Source organism: Uloborus diversus, chromosome 4 (genome assembly GCF_026930045.1).
Source record: "Uloborus diversus isolate 005 chromosome 4, Udiv.v.3.1, whole genome shotgun sequence".
NCBI lineage: Eukaryota > Metazoa > Arthropoda > Arachnida > Araneae > Uloboridae > Uloborus > Uloborus diversus.
Window position 1 is genome coordinate 18,685,022 of NC_072734.1, and position 15,382 is coordinate 18,700,403.

The 15,382-nt window shown below is 33.0% G+C and overlaps 1 protein-coding gene across 1 annotated transcript; it reads right to left on the bottom strand.

Annotated features, from left to right (window-relative positions):
- Nucleotides 1-1,242: 1,242 nt before the first annotated feature.
- On the bottom strand, nt 1,243-15,380 carry LOC129220166 (actin-like protein 6B). The gene is made up of 2 exons (XM_054854520.1): nt 15,326-15,380; nt 1,243-3,285 (listed from the first exon to the last, which is right to left on the bottom strand). The coding sequence occupies exon 2, from the start codon at nt 3,218-3,220 to the stop codon at nt 1,922-1,924; it is 1,299 nt and encodes a 432-aa protein (XP_054710495.1). The 5' UTR covers nt 3,221-3,285; nt 15,326-15,380; the 3' UTR covers nt 1,243-1,921.
- Nucleotides 15,381-15,382: the final 2 nt, after the last annotated feature.

Here is a 15,382-nt window from a genome sequence, read left to right on the forward strand (position 1 = left end):
ACTGCGCTACTGGTAGAATTCGATCGAATGGAACATGATCAATTGTGTTAGAGATGAATGAGTTGATTACTTAAACATTTAATGTAATGTTATGAGCACAATCTCGTATAATTAAAAACTGAACATATCTATGTATGGTCTATGTCCGAGTTACTTCTCCCGAACGCCAGTGAACTGACCATCGAACCAGGTATCGATAGGTTCGTAATTTTCCAGTCTTTATGTTGGCTGTTTAACATAATCCTCCGATAATAATTAGAGGAGATATCAAGAAAAAACTATTAATTATGATACTTAGATTTCATCAGAAAACTCCTTATTTTTCGAAAGCTTTCCTTCATTCAAATTATTATTCCGTGCTTCATTTCAACTTTCCATAACAATGCTTTTAAAATTTTGTAGCATGAAGAAAATCATTGAGAACTATCTGTTGCCATTTTTTTTCTCTTGAATATGAACAAATAAAATTCTGCCTTTTGTTTTGAGGCTTTTCCTGTAATGGGGGGATTTAAAATGTTTTTTTTTTTTTTTGATTATTTTTCTGCAAATCTGCCACAAAATGTTACGAATTTTTTTTCATGAGTGTGTTGAACACGCGTCACTTGACATAACTTTTATTTTCAAGGTAGACCGTGCAAAGCCGGGCAACACAGCTAGTAATGCATTAAACTTTGTGCTCATTTTTAATTATTTTTATTTTAAGTTTAAAGGAAGAAAATTATACCCTTTAAATACTTACAAAATCCTTTAGATTCCAATTTTACTCAGCAATAGTTAAGTTACAAACTATGCTGCAAATATTTATTTCTGCAGACAATGTAATTGTATAAAATTGATCACTAATTATGGAATATATGGGAGTAAAACTTTTGTACTTCACTTGTTCTCCTAAAAAAGTTAATTTTGTTAATAAAATTGTAAGTGAAGATTTGTCAAAACAAAACAAATATGCAATAACTACAAGAATTTCTCACACCTTTTTAAAAAGTAAAGAAATAACAAGACTTGAGCACTGTGAAAACATTGGGGAATATTTTGCATGGCTAATTGTACCAGCTCAATCATCAATATTTTCAAAACCTTCTTGGTTTAATTCAAAGATATCTTAAGAATTGAAGCACTTTCACCCTACTATTGATGTTTGATCATTCATACGACCCTAATAAAAATTTCTAGAAATAATATTTGAAACAACAAAGAGAGAAGAAAGCTATGAAATACATGAAGTTTTATTACACATTTTTCACGTTCCATACATTTAGTCATTTAAAAATATTATTGAACACATTAAATAATGAAAAACAATCTTTGAGAAACATCCAAGTCGAACAAATATAACAATTATTGAAGAACAACTTTTACAGTATTTTTGACAGGCAAAGTACCTTTGTGAAATAACTTTGTTACAAAATATCACGAGAAAACCTGTACACATTTTTCTATTAAATTCGACATACAATAGGGGAAAAAATCCCACCTTCAATCAGAAAAGCTTTTCATCATGTTATACATAAGATAAAAACCTAAACTTTAATATAATAATAATTATTTTATTATGCAGTAGTTTTATAGTGACTTGATGGGCCTATCCCAATCTGTATCTCTGTATAAAATTCATCCAACAGAGTTGATCTCTCAGATCTGTTCTTAATAGGAAGTTTGTAATGTGCAAATAATAAAAAAATGAAGTTTATTTTAGACTTTAAACGTACCTTCTTTCACTTCAAGATTTTTCAGGCGTTCCTGATAATGCATTATTTACTATTTTGTTTAAAAAGAGTATGATAGGATGAATATGAACCCTCAAAATGCTTTCTTTTACTTCTTCAAAAGAAGTTATGTATATGAATATATGATTAATCCAGTCATTGAAGTAAATTCCAGAATCTTTCAAACTTTTTCAGCTTGAAAATGGCGACTGTCATGGACATTTCCTTTCAACTTGCGTCTTTCCCCCTTCATCATATTCCTGCTTTGTTATCCACATCTGTTGAAATGTGCCTAAAGATGCCAAAATTGACCCACCAATCCATGACCCAAATCTACGCTCTGCAGCATTGTTGGAACTGATAACTTTTAATCTCATGCTAGGAGGTGTTTTAGCAGACAAATCTCGGTTCAGTCTTTCAGTAAAACCTTGAATCAAAGTATTACCTCCAGTTAAAATTACTCCACCGTAAAGACTGGGACGCACATCAATGTCACACATGCCCACGCTAGTTGTAACAACTTGGGCAGCTCCCATCATTGTAGTAGTCCCAGGAATTCCTTTAATATTTGAAGGATCAAAAAGGGCTTCAGGAATTTGGAAGCGTTCAGAGCCAAAATCTTGGTTGTAACCATTTGGAAATTCATAATGGACGTTCGGCATATTATCCACAGCTTCTTTTTCAAATTGGGTTTCAAACACTTGCAAAACAGAGCTTTGGTAATCTTGCAATACTTCCTTAATCATATAATTATTCCATGATTTTGTAACCTCAGGCAAGTTGGGCTTCCTCACCCATTTAGGCGTGTCGTTTTCCTTGACGGCTTCCTTCGATGCTATCATGCAAGGTGGAACAATTTCTATATGATTCTCTTCAAAATACTGTTTACACTGCATTGACACAAAATCTCCCGCAAGTGGAGATTTAACAATTGCTTGAGCGAGAACATATCCATCGTGAACTGGTACAGCTGATGTCTGACTGGCTCCGCTATCTACAACAATACCGGTCGATCGCCCATTAGCAAATGCTGCAAGTACAGCATTCTTACTCAAGAAAAAAGCAGGAATGTTGTACTTCTCAAACATAAGTTCTGTGAGCTTTTCCCGTTTTGCTCGAGCATTCCAAGAAGTTTCAGACATTAAAACAGGATGTAAATGAGGTTCTGACTTTATATGTTTGCTGTACACATGATCTAAAACACGCTCGAATAGATCCCAATCTTCAATCATTCCATCTTTCAAAAATGATGCAATTTCCATCCCCTTACGAGGAACATGGATGCTGTTGGTGTCAATGAAGTATTTTTTTTGAGAAGTACTTTCACTACTTGTATTTGTATTTCCATCTATTTCCATGGACTCGCCAGAACTTTCATCAATGACGCCAACTGCAGTTGGAAGATCAGCTTTTGGCGTATCTTCACCAGCATATCCAGCCCGAATAGAATAATGTCCAAAATCAAAAACTAGGGCACCAACTTCATCTCCTCCATACACACCGCCACTCATTTTCAAGGAATATAAAATTTTCTTTAAAAGAATTAAAGAGATAAAAATCCCATTTGGGTCAATGCCTAGAATAAAAATATTTAAAAAAGTATTAGAAAATCTAGTTGTTTTATGACAAAAACTTTTGACAATAAAAGTAATTTCAGAGTTTTTACTTTTTTTTTGAATAAATTAACTATTTTTCAAGTTTCTCTTTACCCTTCTATCCTCCTCAACTGTTGAGTACTTCTTGGTTTAATTTATTTAAGAAGAAAAAATATTTATCACAATTTTCAGATTATAATCCTTAAGTAATTGAATATAAAGTTGAATATTAAAAAACAGAAAACGAAATTAATATAAAATTAACCCAATAAAGGTGGTGTCCATGAACAATACCATGGGTCAGCAACTGACTCATTATAACTCATCATCAGTTACTAATCAAAGAAACAAGATATTTTTATCCCTGCCTTAACACTAGAAAGACGACGTTTTCCGTATACCTAGAAAGACTAGCAGCGGTCATTTTGACCGCTGTACTTAAAAGATCAAAAATTATTTATCCTCTCGATTTTTAATCATAGAAAAGATTTGTTTTGATGCGTTATCAATTCCTTAAACAATTTAATCATAATATAACCTGTAAATTAAACTGAGGCAGCTTTTTGTTAAATTTAATTTTATGTTCTATCACGTGAAAAGCACATATACAGTACATAATTGGTATTGCAATAGATCAAATTTGTACAAAATAGAGGACATTTTTTAAGCATGTAATCACTATTAAGTACTTTCAACTGTTCATGTGATTCTTTTCATAAATGCATAAAAATCGTAATATACTTACATTACTCCTTTTTACAGTATTTACAAATAGTCATCTTCATCACTTTTCCTGTGCATGAGCCACAAACAGTCTTTTTGCAATCAGAACAAATGTTCGTAGTTTTATTCCCGCATTTTTTGATTTGACATTGTTTTCTTTTTTTCCCAGAGTTAGAGACTTTATCATCATCTGTAGCTAAATTTATCAGTGGAAGTGCTGTCTTGGAGGTAATATACTTTTCACGGAGTTCGTCTACTAATTTTAAAATATATTCTTGACGTTCAATCTTTGTACCTGTAGTTTCCCTGTAAATAATCCAAGCATTGATAGCTGCCAGATCGAGAATATTAAAAAAAACTTGCATCGGCCATCGTCGGGAAGCAGATTTAGTAGAGTATTTTCGAGCCATCTGATCAAGCACGTCTACACCGTATTTTGTGGAATTGTAGAAACTAACAACTTCGGGTTTCTTCTTTTCGTTGTCTGGAACTTCGAGAGTAGGATGCAAGGAACTTAGCAATAAAACATTTTTGTCTTTCTTCCCTTGGTATGACGTCAAAGTAATGTTATCATGCTTGATCATTTTGCTGGAATATAATTCAGACTTTTTGTGCTTGAATGAATCAGGAACTTCTTTCTTTGCACGTTTCACAATGCCAACGAGACTAAGCCCATTATTTCTTAACTTTTTAGCTAATTTCAATGATGTGAAGAAATTATCCGTTGTAACGTTTCTTCCAGTGTTATGAAACGGCTCTACTAAACGGTCAACTGCATGCTCCCCTACAGTTTCATCGCTGGGTCTATTTTCATTTTTTTCTAAATATGGAAAACCATTCAACAAGTATTTTGATTCGACATCAGCAGCAAGCCAAAACTTAATTCCAAATTTGTCGGGCTTTTGTGGCATATACTGAGTAAATGGACAACGATCTTTGCTAGGAAATAATTGCTCATTAACTGTGATGTTTTCACCTGCTTTATAGCACAGCAAACAATTTTGAATAAAGGTATTCCAAACTTCTGATGCTAAAGCAACCGATCATTTTGAAGTCTGACAGATCTTGATGATTTCAGATCAAACCGCATGTAACGCATTATTTCTTTGAATCAGTCGCGGGTCATTGTTTCATGAAAAAAGTTCAATCCCCATGTTTTAGACCATAAATTGTTGACTGAAATTCCTTTGGAAACAAATGCTCCACGAGCGTATAATAAGGAGATAAATGCATCCAATTCGTCTAGAGAAATTTTCCAACTCGTATCCTGCAAGCATCGATGGGCTTCCGCTTCTGTGCATTGCTGTATGAAGTGCAAAATTTTTTCGTTTATGAAAAGTCTCCACGCACTTGTAAAACTCCCAACAGTTACATGCCGGATGGCAAATGAACTTGGGCCAGGTACTTCTTTCAACACATTATGTTGCTGCAGTCTTCCTGTAGGAGTTCCCGATGAAACTCTACTCCAAACTGTTCCATCCTTTGCTATTTCATTTGTTTCGCTTTCATTTTGAGAAAGAGAGTCCTGTTCTTGAATTTTTCTCAACTTTTTTTTTTCGGCATCTGACCCTTTTCCTTTTTCTTTTATTGGAAATGATATCTTGCGCAACAAAGTTAATTTGCGAAATTTCTTCTACTTCTGACTCCGAAGAAGAATCATTTTGTGCAATTCTAGCTCCTGAAAAATTATCGCTATCATCTGATGATAGTATGTTATTTTCATCACTAGGAATGTATTCCTCTTTAGATAATTCCGACTGTTCATCCGAACCAGAATCAACTTCAGACAAATCCTGCAACAGTTGCAGGAATTCGTTTTCTGATAAGTTTTGTTTTCCTACGGACCTACGCGACATCATGAAGAGAATTATGAGACTGAATCCTTCAAGAGCATCGACGGAAACAAACGCCTATGTTTCAAGTAAAACACATGTTTTGGTAAACAAAATAATTTCAAGACAAGTTTTTAGAATCCACCTGTTGTAAATCAACTCCTTTTCAAAACCAAAAGAATTTCACGTTTACGGTCACATGCTTTTCAAAGTCACCTTTCTCAAATTTGCACCCTGCTATAACAGCAGAAAAAAAAGAAGCACGTGACCAACAGGTGTTTCGCATTTTCCTAACGGTTCAAAGAAATGCACCTGACCAACAGATGCTACTCAAACCCACTAACTACAAAAACATGTTACTCACCCTAACAAAAAATCCGTAGAGCACATGTCTGATAAGAGAAAAATGAACAAAAAAGGAAGCACAAATAACATATCGTTGAGCGGTCAAAATGACCGCCGTCAGTCTTTCTAGGTATAAACATTTATAGCGACTGTAATAATGAGCCTAAAAAAATAAAATTTACTTTTGTGAGATCTTAATAAATAGTTAGGAAAAGTCAATGAAGGAAAAAGAGTTCGAAAATTAAACGCAGCAAATATGAGCTTTTTAAAATCGCTTGCGGTCAAAATGACCGCTTCCGTCTTTCTAGTGTTAAATAGAAGGGAAAATTCCCACTTTTTGCCACCAGAAAACAACAAAAATGTCCTACAAGCAATGATAAAATAAAAAATTTACCCCCCCCCCCTCGATTGAGTTGCAACTGTAGAATCATGAGGAAAAACTGAAAATCTTTTTAAAAGCCTTATATAATTAAAAATCAATGTCAAGTATTTTTTTTCTATTAAATAGAAACTGGCAACAGATAAAAATTTTTATCATTGCATTTTATTTCCTTGTCGGCCAACAATGAATTTGGTTATCAATCCCATGAATAAAGGCTTCGCCACAGGGTTCAAAAAAAATCATGATATTTTCCAAAATATGGAAAATATCCGATATTTTGATATACATCGGATATTTTGATGTATATCCAATCGTTTCCATCAGCACAAACTTAAGTCTTTAAAATTATAAATGCATCCTCAAATCACTCTTTAATTATTATTACAATATGTAGACTTAAAATTAAGGTTTCTTTCATTATTTATATTTAATATTTCATTTTTATAAATTTTAATGGAGTTCATTTAGTATTAGCTGTTTTATTCATTTTTCTTCTATTAGCTGCTTTTATACAGTTATATGATTCAGAAATAAAAAATATGCATCTGTCACTGCACAGTCATAGGACATTTCTTTTTTCTGGCCAACATGTAATATTAAATTAGGCACTTTTAATATAATTAAAAATATAACATCTAATAATTTTATGAATATAAAACAAAAAAGAATTACTTTGCTGCATTAATAATGTATCAATACATCTTAGAAATATAGTACATAACTTTTTGGTTATTTTTAACAATAAATGAACAACATTAGTATGATTAATATAATTTTTACATTGAAAATACCGTAGTTGAAAAAATAAATATCGAAAATATTAAAATATCATGATATTTTCAAAATAAATATCGGATATCATGATATATATTGGCGAACCCTGCTTCACTGTAGTTAAAATCTGCTTCAAAAAAATGTTATAGTTTGAATTCCATGAGACATGGAAGTTCCAAACACATTCTATCAGATAAGGGAAAAAAATCTCTCATTTCCAATAGACCCAAAAAGGGACAGGCCCGTTTCAGATAAAGAAACTTAGATTTGATATATAGGACACTTTAAGTTACAACAGTGGCGCCGACTCCATAGGACTTGAGGGGGCCCGAGCCCCTTCAAAAATTTGTTTTGGGGGGCAGAGCCCCCTCAATAGAGGTGCAGATTAGCGGTCGCCACTCGCCAATTGGCGACCAAAAATTTTCAATGGCTACCAAAGATTTCAGCGCCGATCGCCACCGGGTGACCAAAGGGGAAAAAAATTCCCCTCTCCTCGCTGATTCGTTGACCACTTCCCGTTTGATTTTAATATATATATATTTTTTTAAATCTGAAAATATTTTGACAAATGCAGCGTTAAATTAGCTTATTTAATGTTTAATTTTCATGACTTTTTATTTAGGGAGCCATATTAAATTTGAAATCGTACTTCGTGCGAAAAATTGCACTTCGTGATTTAGATTTCAATCCTTTTACACCTTGTAAATATTAAAAATATTTTTTTAAATCTGAAGTTATTTTGCGCAGGCTAAATTTAATTAGCTTATTTCGTGTTTGATTTTAATGAATGGATTTATTTTTGGATCCATGCTTCCTTTGTAATCGTACTTTGCGGGGCTGCACCTCGTGGTTGAGTTTTCAATAGTTTTGCATCTTGTTCATTTCTTAATATTTTTGACAAATGAAAGTTATTTTGACGTATACTACCTTAGATTAGCTTGGTCTATGTTCCATTTTAATAAAAGAATTAATTTTTGAAGCCACGCTTCCTTTGTAATCGTACTTTGCGGGGAATTGCACCTCGTGGTTGAGTTTTCAATCCCTTTGGATCTTGTACAGATTTTAATATTTTTGATAATCCGAAGTTATTTTGGCACAGGCTGCCTTAAATTAGCTTATTTTTATGTTTATTTTAAAGACTTGATTTATTTTTGGAATCGTACTTCGCGGATAACTATAACCACGTGGTTGAGTTTTAAATCCTTTTGCATCTTATACATACCTTAATATTTTTGACAGACGAAAGTTATTTAGACAAATGCAACCTTATATTAGTTGTTTTATGTTCTATTTTTATAAAAGAATTTATTTTTGAAGCCATGCTTCCTTTGTAACCGCACTTCGCGGGGAACTGCATCTCGTGGTTGAATTTTCAATCTTTTTGCATCTTGTACAATTGTCTGCATATTTTTGATAAGCAAAAGTTATTTTGATGTGTGCTACCTTAGATTAGCTTGTTTCATGTTCCATTTTAATAAAAGAATTTATTTTTGGAGCCATGCTAACTTTGGAATCGCACTTTGAGGATAATTGCATCTTGTGCTTTAGATTTCCTTTTGCATCTTGTACCAACATATTTTAATTTTTTTGGCAGTCGGAAGTTGTCAGCTTATTTTAAGTTTTATTTTAATAAATAATAAATGCAATTATTTTCGGGAAACGTGCCGACATTGCACAACAGTTTTGCTAATCTTTTTGCATTTTTTAAATACTTCAGAAGTTTTGATAATTGAAAGTTATATTTTAATAACTAAAAAGTAATAAATCCTGTTCATATATTTATTTTTACAAGCTTTATTTTAATCAATTTAATTTTATCCTAAAATATTAAATCTAAACATATTTTTTTTTGCCGTTGAATTTGAAATGTATTATTTCTATAAACGATACTAAATGTCGTATGTTGATAGGCAGATTTCTAGAGTAGTGGATAGCTACTTTATTATTAGTTCAATTCTAATTCGGACTTTTAAAATAAGTGGCATTGATTATTAGTGACATCCTATTTCAATCCAAATCATTCTCAGATTTCTTCAATGAGAGAAGGAAAATACTTACCAATCTTCACTGGTACTGATTTTTATTGTGCTAAGATTTTTAATACATAGATATATAAAATATATGTACAGTGAAGCAGAGTTTATACGTTTTTGAAGGGACTGTATGAAAAAAGCGTATAAGGGGAAAAACGTACAATAGGTATGCATTAAAATGTATTGGATTCTGCAGGGACCAATTCGAAAAACGTACCAAAGAGAAATGTATAAACTGTGCTTTTCTGTATATATATATGTGTGGGTTTATGTTTGGCTACCAAAAATTTGAAGTGGCTACCAAAGTTTTTAGTGTTGGTAGCTACTGGCTACCAAAGAAAAATACCAGTCTACACCTCTACCCCTCAATAATTTAAGAACATTATTCGTCATATTATGGTTTCTAAAATCATGAAATTATGTTGGTATTTTTTACTTTCCTTGTTTAAAGATAGTTACCTTGTAAAATACATTCAGTAATGAATTAAAACAAATAACTATTACGGTAGTAAGCAGGTTAATTGAAAATGAGTGGTGTGAATAATGATAGCGTTACTATGCTGAGAGCACTCCCAGTGCACAAACCTTCATGTAAAGTCTGTCGCTGACGGGCAACGCTCCGGAGCACAGTGGGGCGAAAACACCAAAAAGCGCTTAAAACTTTTTTTTAAACCTCTCTCGCTTGTTTCTTTATACAGGCATGTTATTATGGAGTTTTTTCGATTTGTTTGGCTCAGGGTTCAAAGTTCGCAGGTTTACGCAGCTAATTCCCTTTTAGGGTCTTTCTACAGACCATTTATGACTAATTAATATTAATTTCTAAGAGGACATTTTTTTTGTAGAGTGTTTTGAAAAAAAAAATAGCCTTGAATTCTCAAATTTTCGGTGCTGATTAAAACCGATTTTTGGTTTGAGAATTCAATTACTCATTTTTTTCATCCTATTACTATCGTTGGACACGAGAGAAATTAAATATACCCGCATTTAATAATAATAATTAAAAAAAAAGAAATATAGACTGCTTAAAAGCAATGTTTGTAAATTCCCGCACTTATGGTTCTTAAACTTTCTAAAGGCTCCCTTCAGCTTTGTAGTGGATGAAGGGCTCTAAAAATCAGTTTTGATTGCCTGAGAGGTAAGCCTGTGCAAATTAATTAATCCTCAATTGGTATAGGGAAAAAACGAAAACATATATAAGCGCTTTTTTGGCATTTTCGCCCCACTGTGCAGCGCTGGCGCTCTCATCTAGGTGTTGCTGATCTGGGAAAAATATATCAGAGTTTGATTTGTATATTGAATGGAAGGTGTGTTAGTTTTCTTCAATTATTAGAGTTAAAAAAGTAATCTGTATTATATGTATTTCTTCTTTCTTTTTGTTCTTTGGTAAAATTATCTGCAGACCGTTGAAAAAACTGCGACACTCGTCTCACAGTTTCTGCTACCGGGGCTCAAATAAGCCCAAGGAAAGTAGAACAAACAAATTGAGTAGCTCATTCTAAAAGCATATTATCCTTTTTTCACATTCAATGTGCTATGCAGACCTGTCTCCATCAATCTGAGCACAAAACCCTTAAATTTTGCTCCTATTAATTTCTTGATTTTTAATAATTTAGTGTACTGTTGTATGTATTTTTAAGGAATATTTTCGGAGCCTAATCTCATCACGCTTTACAATAATGAGTTTTGGTATTTTACTATGTGAGTAAATGATGTTTGAGTCCTCTTACCCATGCATCGATTACTGTATTAACCTAAATTTTTATATCGTTAAAATTCTCTTCAATTTGAACAGTGAAATCGACATCAAGTTCGATAGTTTTAAAAGTTATCTTTTTTTAACTGCACTTTTAGTTTCTGATTCCCTGTAGTATTTTATATCATCCAACTGTAGAATTAATGCAGAAAAAACAACGTTTGCTTTGCAAAGCAATTTCAAATAAATTAAACATGTATCTTTTCTAGAATTTTCCTGTCTTACTAACATTTTTCGGTTTACAAAATTTTGATATGTTTTAAAGATCAAAATATTTTTTCTAAAAGATATTTGGATTGAGTTTTCTCCAGTTCTATCTCATATGAGTAAAAACTCTATTTATAAACATGCCATATTAAACATGTGCTTTGCCAAAAATTGCTTGTCCCCCCCTCCCAAGGTTGATGGCATACCCCATCAAATGTTACAAAGCATCCCTCTACCAAACAGGGGCGGCAAATAGGGGGAGCAAGAGGGGGCGGTTGCACCCCCAAATATTTTGCGCAGAATATTAAGAAATCAGGAAATTCAATTTACCTAACGCGCAAATCAGTGATCATATGCAATAGGAAGTTTAAAAAAAAAATCTGCAGATGATCTTTAGTAAAAGTTGATGAAATTCGTGACCTCAGCCACGAGCTTCGCTATTTGGATAAAAACTTTGAAATTCATGAATCATTTTCAGAACTTTCATAATAAAAAAAAATAGATGGAGAAGAAGTTTGTTTCAACTAAAGAAGAAATTTCCTCATATGGTTTAAATGCCTCATACTTGTAAGTGCAGTGTTAAGATGATGCTTCTGCTTCCAATGTGAAAGGGCAGTGCAGTGTGACTGGCCCGATTTTTACGAGAGGTTTCGTGGTATTTTGAGTTCATTGTTGCGCTCATTTTTTAAATATACGTTCAGTTAGTGAGTGAACATTGATTCCTCCTGTTAAGAGGCATATATGAGCAGTTCAATACATTGTATACTTTCATGGAAACTTCTTACAAAAGACACGCTATTTTTGAAAAAAGTTCGTGCATCAACAGATACTTTTGCTGGATGAGGTACAAAATGGTCTTCAAAAGTTAAAACTAGAACTCTTGATCGAGCTCCTATTAAGAGCTTATTTGGATTTATTGGACATATTAAAAAATAAATAAAAAAAAAGTGACAAAAATCCACATGATGATGCAAAGTCAAATGATTGACTCTATTTTGTATCAAGTAATAGATTCATTCAGTTTCTAATGAAATTAACGCAAGATTTAGTGATAAATCTAAGTTCAATATTATATGTGAAGGTTATTGAACAAGATAAATAAAATATTTCAGTTACAAGTAAAAGTTGCTGAACGAAGCAAAAAGAATTGTTTTGCGAAGAGCCAGTGTACTTCAATGATGAAAAATGAAGACTAGAGCACAAATTTTAAACTTGCATGTTTTTTTAAAGAGAAAAATTTTAAAGATGCGTTTTCTAACATAACTTTGTAGATTCAATTATTTTTTCACCGATTCCAATCAACTCAGCTAACTGTGAAAGATCATTTTCGTGTCTCAGAAGGTTAGAGGTTTTTTTTTTTTTTTTCCTGCATGATGGGACGAGCGAGACTTTTATCTTCAGCTATACCGCCAAGAGTATGCCGCTGGATATTGATGGAATATAGTACCAAGATTTCCTCTTCTTCTGGATTCCAAAAATCGCGCATTAAAAATTTACTTTAGAAACGGTAGTATCAAGATCTTTTCTGTTATAGCTGACTATAAAATAAATTAAAAGTGTGGATATTAAAATTTGAATTTCTTTAATCACCTTACTTTAAAAAAAATGTACTCGCATTTTATTCCACACTGAGAAAATTCATGTTTAAAAAACTCGACCCCCCAAATGAAATGTTGAAATGCCGCCCCTGCTACCAAATTGAGAACAAAAAATCTCTAAAAATACCACCACTGTTCCCAAAGTTTCAGTGGCACAACCTGCCCCCCCCCCCCCCCCCCCAACGGTAGATACCTCTGATAATGATGCAGCATCTGTTCAGATATCATACATTATACTAACCCTGCTATTTATTCCAATTTGAAACAACAGAAGTCATTTTTGAGTTAGATATTTTGTAGTAATGCAGTAAAAATTTGTAAGGGCGGTTGTGAGGTTAATTGGGCCCCAGGAAAAAATACTGGCACACTGTTTGTGCTACAACTCCAATTTGAAAACCTCAGCCCATGACTGTACCTTTCTAGTGGCGCCACTCCCACCTTGAAATTTTGTTGCTGCTCTGCTGTAATAAAATCATTAACAGCCATAATTTTATTACAACAATAAAAGCTATTTCTTTTGGGAACCTGGAAATTTGGAAAAATTACTACTTTAATAGGGTTGTGGGCACTTGGAATAGTTTTCCGGAAGAGGCATAATGAGCAAGGGGCTGGATAGCTTTAAGAGGGCCATTAATCTTCATTGGGGACTAATAAACCAACTACGCATGGCCTAGTTGGGCCCAGAGCCTTTTGCAGGTCGCCATATTTGTATTTGGTGAAACCATTCTTAATCTTTTTTTTTGGTTCAGGAAGGACTCATCAACGCCCAAACACTCACATGGTTAGGTCGTCTCTGCATTTACACAAGTATATCCGGTATGCAAGCATCCATGATTTCATGCATTAACTTAGTTCTCCAACTGGAATTCGGAATGGAGAGTATACTTGTGCAGTTTTCTTTAATTCTGTCTTTAATTTCCTAAAAGCATCAACATTGTTTACAATCAACTCCAAAACATGTTTTTGCCTACATTTTGGCATAGTTGATTCTTCTACAAAACAATCGCCATTATTCTAAGTAGCAACTGTTGATGGTAATTTTTTTATGAACTTTCATTTTTGTATTTAAATTGAACTTTAATTGTAAGTATTATATATAAAGGTGACGGTGTTAGTTTCTTTTTTTGTTTGTACCCAATGGCCAGAAGACCCCATAGCACCTGACAGCCATGAAACTTGGTGCAAAAATTCGAATGTACCCCAGGGGTCTGCACCTCGAAGCCCGAATTCTAAATTTCGAAGTAAATTTTTTCTAATTAATTAAGCTAAAAATTCACATGTTTTGCCAAATTGTTAGTTGAAAAATCCCCCCTACCCCCTAACATTATATATCGTTGAAAAGGGTTTTTTTTCTGAAAAAGAAGGTGTTTGTTTCATTTCTCTCACTTAATTAGAACCAGAGATATAAGCGATTCTAATTGAGCCAATTATCAAGCCTTCTCTTTCGAGAATAAGCAACAACACTAGGTCCACTTTCCAGACAATTTTCAACTCTAACACTTTCTTTTAAAACATTTTGGAGGAAGTTGCCTTTGTTGCTTTGCTTATGAATATTTTATTGTTAATACTTTATTTTAAATTCATTGTGCATATGTTAAATTGATTTTCCTTTTGATTAGAAAGTCGCTTGGCGAATTTGGCGATGAATTATGGAGTTTTTTACATTTGAAAGCTACTGCAAATGCAATTTTGATGTAATTTGTTTTCCTTTAATTCAACGGATTTTCTTTAAATATTTAGCACAGGCATTGCTGTGCGGGTACTGCTAGTACGTATTATAAAATTAGCTCACATTCAATTTTTGGTGCTATTGCAAACTTTAAGTCAATAATCGATTCATTTTTGTTTAGCTACATATAAGGCAGTGAGAAGCAAAAGGATGCAAGAAAACTTTTTGAAGTTTCAAGTAAAAAGCATTTACAGTTCAGATCCAAGGTAGGCTTTCACTGAATTTTTTTTCTTAATCATGTTATACGGGAGCATCCACTGGAGCTACTTGTTCCATCCCTCGCCCGAAGACATAGGAGAGGTTCTCCTGCTACTTATATTGATTATCCTCAATTTTTTTATTTTGGCCTTTGCATCCCTTTGCTTCTCACTGCCTCATATGAAAATTGAAGAAATTGCATGAGTCTCAGGAAACGAAATATTACTCTTTCAGAGCACTGAAAGACGTTATTGAAAGTTAAATAAAAAATTACCAATTGATGATTTTCTAGGTACATCACTTTCAAAACTAAATTTGACAAGGCAGCCAATAAGCATAAGAGTCGGAAGCTAATGCAACATTATTCACAGAATATAACGTAGTATTTAAAACAAAATTTGAAACAATCTAAAGAGTAAATAGACATAGCAAAAGATGAAAACTTACCGTAAGAGGGTCTTTAAAAAATTTCTTATTTTCACAACAAAAATACCGGTACTGTTA

Bases quoted from the DNA above. Each gene is read 5' to 3' on its own strand.
- LOC129220166 (XM_054854520.1), bottom strand. From the start codon at position 3,220: ATGAGTGGCGGTGTGTATGGAGGAGATGAAGTTGGTGCCCTAGTTTTT.